Here is a 14,925-nt window from a genome sequence, read left to right as displayed (position 1 = left end):
GCTGTCACATTATTTACTATGAATATGGTAATAAAGGAATCCACTAAATTTATAAATGAGTCAAGTCCAGGTCACAGGTAGGTCTTGCATTCACAATTTTCACTTTCCTCTCCCGTCTCCACCCACTCTCTCCTGGGCTGTGCTTGACACCTCAGCATTTATAATATTAACTAACTGAATACTCCACTTCCTGAAATCATGAATATTAGACACTTTGATCAACGTCTGTGCTGAAAATTCAATAACTAAAGTTAAAGAAAAACAGAAAATATATTTTTTATTGAACTCTACAGAATGTGATGTGTACATATATTCAATTATTTCTGAATGACACAGATGGAACCAGAATACATCTCTACTGGTATTTACATTCTTGAATAACACAAATGGCTATAATCCAAAACACAAATAAAAAGAGTCCTGATTAAAGTCACTTTGAAGAATAAAACAGGCCAAAAGTTGTGAAATCAAAGGCAGAACACTTTCATGAAGGCAGATATCATACAAAAGGCAAGCCTACAACAGATGAATGGCTTGGTCGATGTAAGAAACATATGCAGGTACATTCCTCACAAACTGTTACAAAGATATGTGGAGACATCCGGCCCCTTTCATTATCTGACATGTGGTCATACATCAGTGGATATAACAAACAACAGCCCAGATGTGGCAGAAAGTCATTCTGAAGCCCTTACCCAAGATGAAAACATAATGACAAACTGTAATGTAATATATTAGCTACTATCTTCTTTAACCACTACCACAGAGTAATTACGGGAAGTAGAAAAATTAGGGATTTCTAACAAGGACACTGCTCATGTGACAGGACAGATCAATGTCTAGCCTGTCACATGAACTGTGACTGTACTTCTCCAACTTCAGTTTGGTCACAAGAAAACAAAGGGTCACTTTTGCAAAGCTATTTTCAAGTAATTCCAATCAGGAGAAAGCAGAAGTGATGGTTTTGTCACAGAGGAACAAGCGAGAAAGCAGAGCAGAACAAAGAAGGCTTCTTGGTTAAGACAAAAACCAAGACCAACCAAAGACCTTACTTTTTCAAACGTGACAGTTATAAATGTGAACGTAACAATAGCTTCCAGAAAAAAAAGATTTTGAAATGAAAAGACAATCAGCAAAATACTGAGTAAGAAAATTACCTTTAGAGATTCATAACATGTACATAAAGTTGAAAGGCTTCCCAATTTATCTAGACTAGACTGATGGCAGCAATGCTGAACATGGTAAAATGTTGTCTGGTGGTGGCTGTCTGAAGTGAATGAAAGCTGAGTGAACATAACTCAACAGTATCTGAAACAAACATATTAAAATGCACACATGTGTTTGATTTTAAAAAACAACAACACACACACACGGTTAACAAGGCACAATTGTTTTTGCATTGCGAGTATAGCCATGTCTCCTTTTTGTGGACTATTATAGAAGTGTTTGGTTGACTGATTAAAACAAAGCCTCCTTTGGTTATATCATTCAAGGCTGCCGATGCATTCGATCACGGGTACAGATGGACAAATAAATGAAAAATCTTAGCAAAAATGAAATGAAAGAAAAAGAAAAATGCCATGTAAAATCAACCTCTGCATGAACACATTAAGAATAAAGTGAACTTTCCCTGCATGCATGGCTTAGTTTGTTGAGCTGACATGCTACAGTATATCTGCAGGTTGCATATAACATGATGAACATTCCCTTTTACTGGAAGGTTATTAGAAAACCTTTTTTTTCCCCTGAACACAGCACATTCACTCCTTGGCATTGACATGAATCACATTCACCATAAATCCTTCAGTGGGAATGTATAACACATACAATGCTTTGTACACCATAAAAAGCACTGGGGACAAAACCAACACGTTAGAAAGTGTATGAAAAAAGGCTCAATGCACTGTAATAGTGAGAAAAAAGACAATTTGGCCGTGACCACCAAAACTCCTCCCAAGTTTGACCACTGAGTCTGACTCCAATCATTGTAGATGGATTAAGAGATCAGGCGAATTCAGCGTTTAGAGGCTAGACCCATAATAGGATGGAGATGTTGAGGCATGTTCAGAAGGCAGAAAAATGACAAAGCTACTCCATCTACTCTTTAAAAATCAGACTCAGTGGCTTAATGTTAAATTCACCAAGATGACTAAGATAGAGCCACAAAGAAAATGTAACAAAAAAAAAAAATCTCACCACTTGTATATTGTATGTATTGTATGTCCATGCAATACAAGCCAAGAGGTTTCAACATTTTTACTTGGCAGCTCTTCCAAAAGAACAGATGCAATACATCTACTGAAAATATGTTGTAATATTCTCATATACGACCACCGAAACACATGAATCAAGATGCTCAGTAACGACTCGCACTTCCAGCTCTGCCATGTTCCAAAATGTTGCAGCATGTTCAAAGGGGCTGAGATTGTGTCACTGTGGTCCACTATCCAGTCTTGGGTGGCGGTGCGACGTAATTTGGGTTGAATGCTGGCTGCGCAAGAAAGTCCGGCTGCGCAGGTGGAGCGTTGGGCTGTGTCGGCTGCGTGGGTGGCTGTAGAGGGTACGGCGGCTGGCCGGGGGCAAACGCAGCCTGGCTATAGGACATCGGGCTGGTGGGGTAGACAGGACCGACTAGACACAGAAAGAAAACATGGCATGAGTATAAAAAGGGCTTAAAATGCTTTGGCAGTAACCACAACTTCAGTTCTGTTGAGCAAAGTGGCCATTTTCCCTATTTTACAAAATCCGGACATGACCCAGATTTACACCAGCAGTGATTATTCCACCTCCACGTCCGGTTGCAGCTATTTTGAAAGCACCACAATTGCATCATGTGTTGGTTAAATATTTTAAACTTACGCTGTAATGTGTTATTACCCCATTTTTCAGGATGCTTTTCTAAAGTGTGCTGGGTGTTCCTCTAAAAAGACTGCAATCATCAACTTTGTGTAATGAGAATGTTCATTTCTGTCTACGTTTGACAGCGACTGATGAGAAATGCTGCAGTGTTTAAACTGAAGTTGGGAAATGAAGAACTGGAGTGTGTCTACATTTTTATTTTCGTCTCTAGTAATGCCTTTTAGAATAAATCATCCACAGCATATTGAACATTCTTGGTGAGAGTGGCTACATTTGACAGTGAGGTGAGGTAGAGACGCGAGTTGGCTTGTATAAGTAGGAAGCAGTGTTAATCTTAAATGTGTGTTATTAATTAGAGGTCCACATTGGATTAAAAGACATTTTACAGAACATGCATCTTCTGTCCTATATATAAAAAGGCATGTAGAGAAAGAAAAGAAATCCAAAATGGACAGTCCTCAAAACAGGTACTTTTATATAACAAATTGTTATCCAGATGAGGTGCTTTTTTCTCTTCTGGCTTGCCTTTCTCTACCTTTCTGGCTAGTTTATTTCTTTCATATGTTAACAGTAGTAGTATTCATAGGCAGCTGTTGCCATCTTTGTATTGTACAGTAACTGTGGTTACTGTTTGCTTGTTTATAGCAGACTGTAACGGTTCACACACTCTGCTGTAACACAACAGACTCTCTCCTCAGTAAATCCAGTCATTCCCAACCTGAGCTGCTCACTCATAGTCATCCATGCTCTCCCCTGCAGAGCAGCGTGATTGTTTAGAAGCTGTACTCACACACACACATTCAGTACTGATCACTGTATCTGTTTAACTTGAGGCAAGCACCTAAAACTTCAAGTAACACTTAATGCCGAAATATTCTTTGAGTGAACCTACACTTACTGGCTTCTTGATATGTAGGTGGTGGTCCCGGTGTGAAAGGTTGTGCTTGGTAAGGCATTGAGGGTGCGGGATGAGTCCCGTAGCCCTGTGGCATAGGCTGGCTTCCATAACCTGGCTGGGCTGGTACGGCGTGGTAGGGTGGATACTGGGCCCCCTGGAAATTATGGGGCTGTCCGGCTGGTGCCATAGGCTGCTGGGGGTAATTCTGAGGACCGGTGGTCACCACTGTGTGGGTGGTAGTAGCAATCACAGCTGTGAACAGACAATACAGAAACAGATGAGAAACATATCGCACCACAGCTCGGTAGAGAGCTCAGTCAGTTTTAGATGAGGTGGGAGTCGGAGAGGCAGGACCCTGATTAACCACCAGACCTCAACATGATAAAAACAAAGCATTGTGAAATTGAAACAGGAAGTTCAGATATAATCCACTTTATTCATATAGCACAATTTCAACAAACACTAGGTTTCCAAAGTGCTGCACAACAAGATACAACACAATAAATAGATAACACAATAGAAGCACAATAAAAAGATGAAGTAGACAATAGAAAGATAAAAGCAATAAAATAAAATAAAATGCACTGCCCGCACAAGCTAAAAATATGCATGCATACACATAAAATCAACACTCTTTTGGAGCTGCAATGGCAAACGCTTGATCCCCTCTGAATATGAGCCTAGCTTTAGGCACTGTCAGGAGCAGCTGGTCAGCTAACCTAGGAGATTGGCTAGGAGTGTAGGGGTGAAGCAGCTCAGAGAGGTAAGGTGGAAGCTAAAATAGGTGAAATGTGCTCATACTTGCTTGTGTCAGTTAAAAGACGTGCAGCAGCAATTTTGTACCAGTTGAAGACGAGCAATGGAGGACCCACCAACCCCCATATAAAGTGCATTACAGTAATCCAGCCGAGTGGTCACAAAGGCATGGATTACTCCAGTCTCAAAGTGCTGTCTCTGAAGGACTGGTTTAATTTTGGCCTGCTGCCTTAACTGGAAAAAGCTAGACCTCACCACAGCTTTAATCTGGCTGTCAAATTTAAGGTCTGCATCCACTTTTACCCCCAGATTGTTCACAATTGGCTTGCGATACTGTGCCAAAGAACCCAGATCACCATGACTTCGGTCTTTTTTTCATTAAAATTCAGAAAATTTAAAAGACATACAAGCTTTAAGGTCGTGTAAACACTTTAGCAGTGGGTTAACAGAGTAGGAGTCAGACTTTTTGAGGGGGACATAGATCTGGCTGTCATCCGCATAGCAGTGAAAAGAAATGCCATGTTTCCTGAGAATGCAACCAAGTAGGAGTGGATAGAGAGAAAATAAAAGAGGGCCAAGCACAGAGCCATGAACCATTCCAGTGCTGTGCCACTGATGCCCACCCACTGCTCCAAACGATCAATCAGGATTTCATGACCGACTGTATCAAATGCTGCAGTCAAATCTAAAAGTACAAGGACAACACAGTGACAGAGTCAGTAGCTAAAAAGATATCATTAAAAACTGTGCTGTGCAATGTTTTAAAACCAGATTGGAAAATCTCAAGAATATTTTGTTCATTTAAAAAGTCCATGAGCTGGGAATAAACAATCTTCTCTAAGATTTTAGAGAAGAAAGGCAATTTAGAGATAGTCTGCCAAAACAGTAGGATCCAGCCCAGGTTTTTTTTAACAAAGGCTGCACAACTGCATGTTTAAAATTTACAGGGACCACTCCAGAGGACAGACTGCTATTAATAACTGTGAGGCAAGATGGCCAAACAGTGGGGAAAACCTCCTTAACCTCCTCGGGACGTGACAGTATCATCCGGAGAACCTGAGGGCTTCAAATAAGCCACAGTCTCCTGCACAAAGGACAGGGTCACAGGACCAAACGTATCCAACACAGCAGAGCAGGGGACAAACACTGAAGGATCAGAACCAGGAGGTAAAATAAGTGCTCTGGTAGAAGTGACTTTATCAATGAAGTAGTGAAGACATTTTTCACACACAGCAGGGGAGGCCTCAATTATTCCAGTCTGTGGTGCATTCAGAGCAGAGTTGATGACTTTAAAAAACACACGAGGCTTACGATAGTTTCACAGAACAATAGCAAACATATTTTCTTTTAGCCTCTTTCACAGTGGATTGGTAATGATGCCAGCAATCCCTCAGTATTTGAAAAGACACTTGCAATTTGTCCTTTTTCCACTTTCGCTCAGCTCTTTGACAATCCTGTCTGGCAGTACGTGTTGTTTCATATAGCCAAGGTTCTGATTTACCTTTCTCCTGCCTGGTCTTTAATGGAGCCGCAATGTCTATGGCAATTTGACAGGTCTTGAGAAACCATGAGTTAAGTGTTTTCAGTAAATAAGCTTCTATAAAAGGGTGCTGTTCTGTCAATCTTACTTAATTTGGTGTCACTAAAATTCTTGCTTGGTCTTTCTTCATTTTATTTTCACTGGAGGAGGATAGAGGAGCTCGAGGGTGTAAATTCCACTGGGGGAGTGTTTGTGGCCTTTCATTTCACAGTTTCAGTTTGATTTACTCTCTAAACTCTCTAAACTGTGTCTTCTGTCTGCTCAGCTGCTAAAATCCAGACAAGAGGAGAGGGAAGATTGATAAACATGCTTAAACATTCATCCGAGTTAAGTTATTATCCTGTCACAGGAATTTACTGTGGCCTTATTAGATCAAGCGTGTTCCTTCAGGGCTTTTTTGCCCTGAGTTTTGCCCTTCAGGCTGCACTCAGTCTTGCAGAGGTTGTTGAGTCTGTGTGCAGCCTGACAGGAAGACCGGACAATAGTCAGGAAGCATTTAAAAATATATTTTTATTTATAGTTAATCAGACAGTAATAGAAATAATTAAAGGAGACTAAACATTAATCAAAGACAAGGCAGTAAAAATACATCATAATGTATACTACCATTGTTATGGGAAGTATGAAAACCAACTTCATTTTAATTCCTTGCTTTCTAGATCGATATAAATACAAGCCTAGATCCTTGCAAGGTATTTGAATGCAAGTGTAAACCCGTCAGTGTGCCAATCAGATTACATTTAGAGACAGCATTGTTTAAAGAGAAAAAAACCCACGGGGAAGACAGATGGGTGTGTGTCAGTCACCACCCCACCAAATTTTTTTTCCCCCTAACAGAATAGGAGTCATCATGACCACTTCCCGTAAATGACGTGGGATGGTCTTTACTTTTTCCTGCTGTGGCTGTCGTGGAAACAATGACTCATACGAGGTGGAGCTCTGACATTCCTGGATGTGATCCCAGCATGCAACAGCCAGTCGGGGGAATCCACATTCTTGCCGTGTTAAAGCCTACCACTCTCTGCCAGAGCTTATTAGTCTCTCCACGGCAAACCTCAACCAGCTGACTACAAGACCGAGTAGACAGGAAGTGCAAGGAAGAGCAGACGTACTAATGACACGTTTCAGTGCCCCCCTCTGCCACCACCCACAAATACCCACAGAGCTGAGGGGGAATTTCTAAAGCTATTTTAAAAGTGGGCATAAACGTAAGTGATATTCAGTGTAAGACATGTGAAGAGAGAAGGACTGCCCATGGGAGGAGTTATAGTTGATGACAAACACATTGGCTATTACATTAATTAAAACATAAATACATGGATTACAATGTCTAAAAACATCTGTTTATGACCACATTATAGTGTGTTATAATCCATTCATTAGTTTATATATTGCTTATAAATGTTAAATAGCGAAGAATAAAGTGTCACCTTCTTTCGAAATATGTCTCAGCCAAGCTCTCATTATCTGTAGTTGTTGGTCTGTTTCTCTGCAGGATTATTAAATCTCACAGTAATGAATGAGATTTGGTGGACAGATGGAAATTAAGAAGTGATTATATTTGGTTATGATCCGGATGTGACGTGGACAATTACGGGTTTAATCAAATGATATACTTGTGCTTAAACTCAAGGCAGTGGTTTGGTAGCAAACCCTGTGGGAGTGTCTGCAGGATCACAAAACAGCAACTTAGTGCCCTGAAGACTTAACCAAATGATTGGGGCGGGGGGCTGACAATGTGCAGACTCAAAAAACCTTAAAGTCTTGTGGAAACACCTAACCCAAACCCAAACCCTAACCCTAACCCTAACCCTAACCGCAGCTGCTCCAAAACAGGAGTGGTCACAACTCAATAATGACAAAAGTTAAACCTCAATGTCTGCTTCTCAGGATGAAACTTGCTAAGAGCAACATCAGATGAGACAGACACTAAGTGCAACTTTGTGGCAGAAACATGTTTGATGTATCTAGGCTAGAGAGAGCAGGCATCAAACAGAAAGATGAGCGTTACTGTGATGAAATTGTTAATAAAGCTGTACGTAGTAGTTACAGAGCTACTGTGTTAATACTTGGACCAACAAAGAATATGAATAGATTTAAACTGCATTATAATCTAAAGGTTAAGACTAGTCATATTTTAAATTTTTGTTATTGTCAATACCTGCTGGTTATAAGCCCGCTGGTTCTTCCTAAATCTCGGCCCACAGACTGCAGTTTTTAGCAAACATGACTGAAACCAGAGGAAATTGTTGTTGACTCTATTTTCAGCTGAAGATTTGGTGCGCCAGTGAGTATTTATGGCATCAGGATGGTGTATGTGGGATTGACTGGAAACAAACTACAGTGCCCGTGTTCATCGTAATGAAGCAGCAGGTCGCTCAGTGCAACACTGTGGCTCACTGACTTGTTATTCATAGTTTTTGGGCTTTAACATTAGTTGTTAATTAGGCCATCAGGCTCTATTGACACAGACAATACTAAGTTAGTAAGATCAAATCATTGTTTGGCTTTGGTGTTTTCATGGGATTTGATGAAAATATACTGCAAATAGAATATAACCAGACATATTTTATGATAAAGACAATTTGATTAAACCACAGATGCTGATAAAGCTGTTTTAGATGTCTTGGAATAGTATTTTCATACACGGATGAATTTCATACACAAATCTATGTCCTAATTCATAACACTGGATAAAAAAAAACAGGCCCTGGCTTGTAAAACAGTGGAAGGAATGAAATAAGGGCATAATCCTTCCAGTGAGTGAAACTACTATTCAAGTACTGCAAATAGCAATTATCACAGGTGATGATGCTGAGTCATCAACCTGTGGGATACACTGCTCACCACCGAAAATCACTAAACCGACAAGTGAAAGACTGACTGACAAACATGAATGGCAAATGAAGAAGTCATTACTTCACTGAATAAATGTCGTTTTGTTGTTGTCGTCAGCGGCAGATTTCCCCTTTTGCATACAATTGTGATATGGGGAACATTCGGCCAGCGAGAGACTGCCTCTCGTTGTCTGTGTGTTATTAGTATACGACCGAGCTGATGCAATAATGAAAGTCATGCGGGTGGGTGGGTCCACAGGCCTGATGTTCCACTTTAAAAACTAGGGTTTTTAACAACACATACTCCAACACATTGGAAACCAAGAGTCTAGTCTCATCTTATCTTCATCATTTAAGCCAAGTAAAAAACAAACACTGTGGTGCACAGAAAACCGACACATGTGCATCTGCATGTTGCAGAAGCCGCAGCATGAAGCTACAAGCTGTCAATGCACCATTTTCTACCTTAAGTGTTAACTGCCTGTTAAAGTCATTATTTGTGTTCTGGTGCATGCGTAATTGTCAATCTGGCCTCTCTTGAAACTAAAAAATGTGGGCTTATGTGTTAGTAACATAGATAAACACCATGAACTTTCCTATAACTATTTTCAATTAATCTGCATATTATTTTCTTGGTCTAAAAAACGTCAGACTTCCCATAATTTCCAAAGTTGACCTATTAAAAGTGGCTGTTTTGTACTGGCAAAAGATCAGAACCCCCAAATATTCACTTAACTATCATAACTTGGAAATCATAATCATATTACTAAAATGTGTAAAAAGGTAAGTGGGTTTTAGGAGATTCCTCCCATTTAGGAGATATTGTGAGAAGCTGAGTCTTGAATAAGGGTTGATCTTTGTTTTGGGACTAATGTACAGTCAGGAAATGAGTCAGGTTGGTTTGGATTCAGGTATATAAAGAGGATCAGAGCAGGGTTAGGTACACCACAGTCTGCAGAGAAAATACATTTAATGGTAATATGAACTGTGTGTCATGAGTTACTCACTGGTAGTGATATCAGTGAACTTAAAATGTGACATTTTATCCTTCTAATATTTCCTCAATATTGAGGAATTAAATGGAGAGTAAAAAAGAGGAAGCAAAGAACCGGATGTACACTGTTGGTGGTTCAAGCTTCTTTTTAAATGTTTGACACATGTCACAGGAATGAAGTAATGCCGGTCAGTGTGGGAAATATGGTGACTTTTCAGTAAAAAAGTAGTTTCAGTAAAATCAATTGAAAAAATGTATAAAATAGTCAGATGTGTATGTCTGTTTTGTTGGTTGTGCAGTGAATTAAACATACTTTTCTTTTCATCACATTTTGCCTTTCACTTTCTATTCAATTTTGTGTTCATGTTTTAAAACCTGCTCGTATTGTGTGTTAAGTCTGCTGTTCAGGATGTGGCTGGTGAACTGCTAAATAATACACATGCAGATATTCATGAGACAGCTGGGGTATATGGAGAGGCAACATTTCTGTCTTCATATCATCCAGCCCTGCTATCAGTGAGTAACACACACCACCCTCCATCTAAATTATCTTACTCTGTAATATCAGTTTTGTGACCCCGTAGTTACTTTTAGCAACACTGGACTGGCAACATACTGCTAGTTGGCACCAATATTAATATATTTTTAATATAAAGTGAAGTAATCAGTTCCCCAAGACACAAAAATGTCTGCATCCGCCTTTAAGTCTGCCAATTCAATAAAGGAAGTCACAGTTTTGGCTGCTGTAAATTTCAAAGCAGTTGCACATTTCCCCAAAGAACCCGCTGACACCTGTGTATCCAAAAGCATCATCAACAATTACAGACTTGATTTTTCATTTGTGGGGGGGGTTACTTACGTCTTGGCTTACGGCACATCTTGTACAGGCAGCAGCAGGGACAGACACAGCAGCAGATGGAGATGGCCAAAACAATGATAAATCCAGTAACACCAAGGACCATGGACAATGTCGAGTTATGAGTCGTGAATTCGTCACTAAAAAAAAGAAACAAAGAAAAATTAATGCAAAAAAGTTTTAAAAGTCTTAAAGATCACTCCTGCAGCTCCACGGATAGTACACATTACTAATACGCTATATCTGTCAAGACTATGCTACTACTGTACTACTCACACACAATCAATATTCTATTATAAACATACGCCACCCTGTTTCTATATCTGATTTAATACACATAAAATCAAATATATTTACAATTCTATCCCTGACATGGTGAAGAAAAAAAGAGATTTCTGCTACAAGCTGCTGTTGATCGAGTTTTTACTTTAGCAGGTGGTCTTATACAGGAAGACGCTACTTCCTGTACAGGCTTAACTGCATGCTGTGATTACACAGGGACCGAGAGAGACATTTGAAAAGAACCCACAACCTTTTGTATCAGTTTCACCATCTGACACAGATATTTAACTCTCAGTTTGTCACACAACAAAGACAACATCCAAGATTAGTTAGAAGAAATTCACTGGAGGAAAAAAATGAATACCAGTTGTCTAGTTGCGAATCCGAAAGCCTCCAGAAACTATCTTGACAGCAGTATCTGTGGAAGCAGTTGCCGCAGCAAAAGCCTCTGCTGCATTTCTGGGGCCGTTGGTAAACGTTGGAAACATCATAGTAGCCGTCACAGTCCTTGTCCCCTGTTGTAAAAGATCAGAGACAGACAGCACAGAGGAAGAGGGAAAGGTTAGTGTTGCTACTATCACTGGAGAGCTGCATCACACACACACACACACACACACACACACACACACACACACACACACACACACACACACACACACACACACACACACACACACACACACACACACACACACACACACGCCATTTGAATATGTTGTCATGGGCTTTTTTGGCTATTTTATGACATTTTATAAACTATTCATTGATAATGAGAATAACAGATGATATCAGCTCTATCCTGCAATCACATTACAGACATGGAACAGCTCCCTGATACTATATAGGTGATATGGGGCTTTGGTAGGTAGGGTAGGTAAGATAGGTTTATTTTAAAACAATAAAACCAAATTTGCATACTTATGAACACCACTGCTAAAACTTCACACTATCATTATATCAATGAGCTACTAATGATTTTCACTTGTGTGCTGTGCGAGCATGATAACACCCTAGTACATTATCGTGGTGGACCGGCCGCTCTTAAACACAAATTTACGGCTGCTGAGTCTCTGCCCAGTTTTTGCCCAATAACAATAATAATAATAATAATAATGATAATAATAATAATAATAAAGATAACTTTTTTAAATTATAATGCTTTGAACCATTTACCTTTATGCCAGTCATGTGTCACTGGTTTGGCACACAGTATACTGACACTTATCATGACAGTATCAAACTGGAGGATAAGTATATTGTCCCAGGTCTATAAAATAAACACCATCATTCATTTTTATTCTTTTTGTTCCATCTTGGTCTAAAATTTAAATCCTTATGGACACTTTTGTCTGAAAAACAAGATTTTCTTTCAGCTAATTGCACTCTAGGTGTGTGATTGTGCGCTTTTATCACTTTAGTCTCAATAAGTATACAACAATAAGGAGGTTGCCATGTTGCACCACCATATTTCTACAGTAGCCCAGAGCAGACAAACCAAACATTGGCTCTAGAGGCAGAGTTTTAAGTTTTTGATGAGTTTGGCAGCCACTGTAGGTTCTCCTACACCAGGCAAGTCCAAACTATTCCTTAAAGGTTCATGTGGCTGCAGATTTTCAACCAGACAGGAGCACACCGGGCTTCACTCATTTAATCAACAGATCTCAGACAGCTGATTGCTCAAATCATGTGGTCAAATCATGTGCTCTCTTGATCAGTTGGAACAGCTGGCACTAAATCTTGCTCATTGGACCTTTAACGCACACATTAAACCAAAATATATGGGCTATACTACCTCACTGTTTGATGCTTTTTTTCCTCAGTCTAGCTCGATTAAAGCTGTTCTCGTATTTAACCTGTACCACTTTCCAGGTTTACTGAGTGAGTGTATTCGAACATCTGCCTGCCTTATTATGTCTGCACTTTGTTCTTATGTATATAAAATATACAATTATTATTATTCATTTTTTCTTTAAAAACTGCAACCGTTTTTGTGTTTATACTTCTCATATATTGGATGCTTAAATTTCACACGTAAGTTTTAAATGCCAAGCTTCACATTTGTTAAATACTGTTTAATCATAATAATCATATTAGAGCCAGACTGATACATAGGTCAACCGATATTATTGGCCGATATTGGCCTATCACAGATACATTGGCATATACTGTATGTTGTCTGCTATGCACCAATATTTTTTAAGTTATATAGGTAACATTTTATGTATATTTTATCCTTTTTCTTAATAAATACAAGCATATATTTTTGTTGTAGCCTATGTTTTAGTATTTATAAGAATTAGTAGCCTAATTATTCAATTCCAAGTGAAATTCACTGTTCCAGTGCACTGTGTTTATAGCCTAGTTAAACTGTAAAATATCCTGCTTCCATTACATGTCTTTATCACAAGTGTTTGAAAACACTAAAAATGTACGTTCAATGATCAGCGGATATAGGCTATTAATATTGGAATTTTTTGCTTCCTAATCTCGGTCCAGTATAGGCTATATACTATATCTATCTCCATCAGTAAATAACAACTCAGTCCCACCCACAGATTCTAGTGACTTAAATATGGACTGTACACCTAAAAGCTGACTCATGGTAGGTCGTTTTATGCTTTAAATATACTAAAATATACTAAACAAGAAGATTAAGTTATCTAAGGTCACTAAATAAACAAAAAAAATCAATAAGGACGTTCAGTGAAAACTACCATTTCCATGGCGACGTCATTAACATTAACACTAATTAATCACACTGAGCAACAACAAAAAAAAACAAAAAGAAAAGAAAAGCGTCCTCGATAAACAGAAAAAAACAAAACAAAAAAAACAACCTAAACCCTCCAGCTGCAGAGGCATGAGAGGGAAGTGTGGAGAGACACCTTTTGTTTTTTATGTCTGTATGTCGAGCAACACTTCTCGTAAGTGTTAGGCTACTAGCTCTGACATAACATAGCACTTCATACAGGCTGTATTTTGTCCACCCAACGATAATAATTACACAAGTAGATATGTATACAATACATGTCTTTGGATGAATTTCTATTTAGTAATGATGAGATTAGCTAGCTACAAAAAACAAACGGAGACTACATGGTGGTTAAATATAACACAAACACTGGCTAGCTGGTGAGGTTGACTCTCTCCTTGTATTAGGGAGTGGATCCTGTTTGCTTTGTCAAACCGGCCTTCACAAGAAAAAAAATGGATCCAGTTGATTCCTCATAAACTAGTTAGTAAAAAAGAAAAAAGAAACAGCAAATGTTAACTTTTAATAAACAACCCAGATCCCGGATGGAAAGCAAACGACACTGACTGACACGACGTCGGTGTGTGTTTGACGCCGCGTGAGCACACCGATATTTGGGCTGAGTCAACGCAACCCCGGGCAATGGAGCGGAGTGCCAACAATAAAGACAAGAAGCCAGTTTAAAGTACGTAAATTAAACTCACCTGATACAGAAGGAGCCAGGACCACACATAAAACCAACACTACAACACTGGGCAGGCCTGAGGCCATGGCTAGGCGACTTCTTTCCCGGGATTCAAGCAGAAAACTGTGAGAAAAGAGAGGAGGAGGAGGTTGAACTGAGTTGAACTGCTACTGCAAGATCGTCTATACGCACAGACGTCTCACCCTGCCGTGGTTCCGCCCATATCCCCTGTTACTGTGCACTGCTGGTCGACATGACTGATGAACATTCACATTTATGAACATACGAAGCTGTGCTTGACTCAGGCAAACGCACAAGAATTCCTATCTACCCCTACTGTGATGTACCTGTGCAAATGGCAATACAACTCTAATCTAATCTAATGTGTACCCATACCCAAAGATACAATAATCTTAGTTGATCACACAGTGGGGAAATTCCACAGCTACAGCAGCTCATAAAGATA

The 14,925-nt window shown here is 39.4% G+C and overlaps 1 protein-coding gene across 2 annotated transcripts; it reads right to left on the bottom strand.

Moving 5' to 3' along the window:
- Positions 1-260: 260 nt before the first annotated feature.
- On the bottom strand, positions 261-14,612 carry LOC128355994 (protein shisa-5-like). 2 transcript variants are annotated; one of them, XM_053316406.1, is made up of 5 exons: positions 14,479-14,612; positions 11,387-11,537; positions 10,744-10,880; positions 3,752-4,009; positions 261-2,631 (listed from the first exon to the last, which is right to left on the bottom strand). In XM_053316406.1, exons 1-5 carry the CDS (start codon positions 14,543-14,545, stop codon positions 2,444-2,446), a joined length of 801 nt encoding a protein of 266 aa, XP_053172381.1. In that variant the 5' UTR covers positions 14,546-14,612; the 3' UTR covers positions 261-2,443. The 2 variants fall into 2 exon arrangements, with proteins under 2 accessions (XP_053172381.1, XP_053172382.1); XM_053316407.1 differs by having other exon boundaries at positions 3,758-4,009.
- Between the last annotated feature and the right edge of the window lie 313 nt (positions 14,613-14,925).

This window comes from Scomber japonicus, chromosome 3 (assembly GCF_027409825.1).
Source record: "Scomber japonicus isolate fScoJap1 chromosome 3, fScoJap1.pri, whole genome shotgun sequence".
Taxonomy (NCBI): Eukaryota; Metazoa; Chordata; class Actinopteri; order Scombriformes; family Scombridae; genus Scomber; species Scomber japonicus.
The sequence above is the reverse complement of the archived record's forward strand: the minus strand, read 5'-3'. Positions and strand labels throughout refer to the sequence as shown.

Coding starts and splice junctions, on each gene's coding strand:
- LOC128355994 (XM_053316406.1), bottom strand. CDS start 14,545: ATGGCCTCAGGCCTGCCCAGTGTTGTAGTGTTGGTTTTATGTGTGGTC. Junction 11,538..14,478: donor CCTGGCTCCTTCTGTATCAG/GTGAGTTTAATT, acceptor CTTTTACAACAG/GGGACAAGGACTGTGACGGC. Junction 10,881..11,386: donor GATTCGCAACTAGACAACTG/GTATTCATTTTT, acceptor TCTTTTTTTTAG/TGACGAATTCACGACTCATA.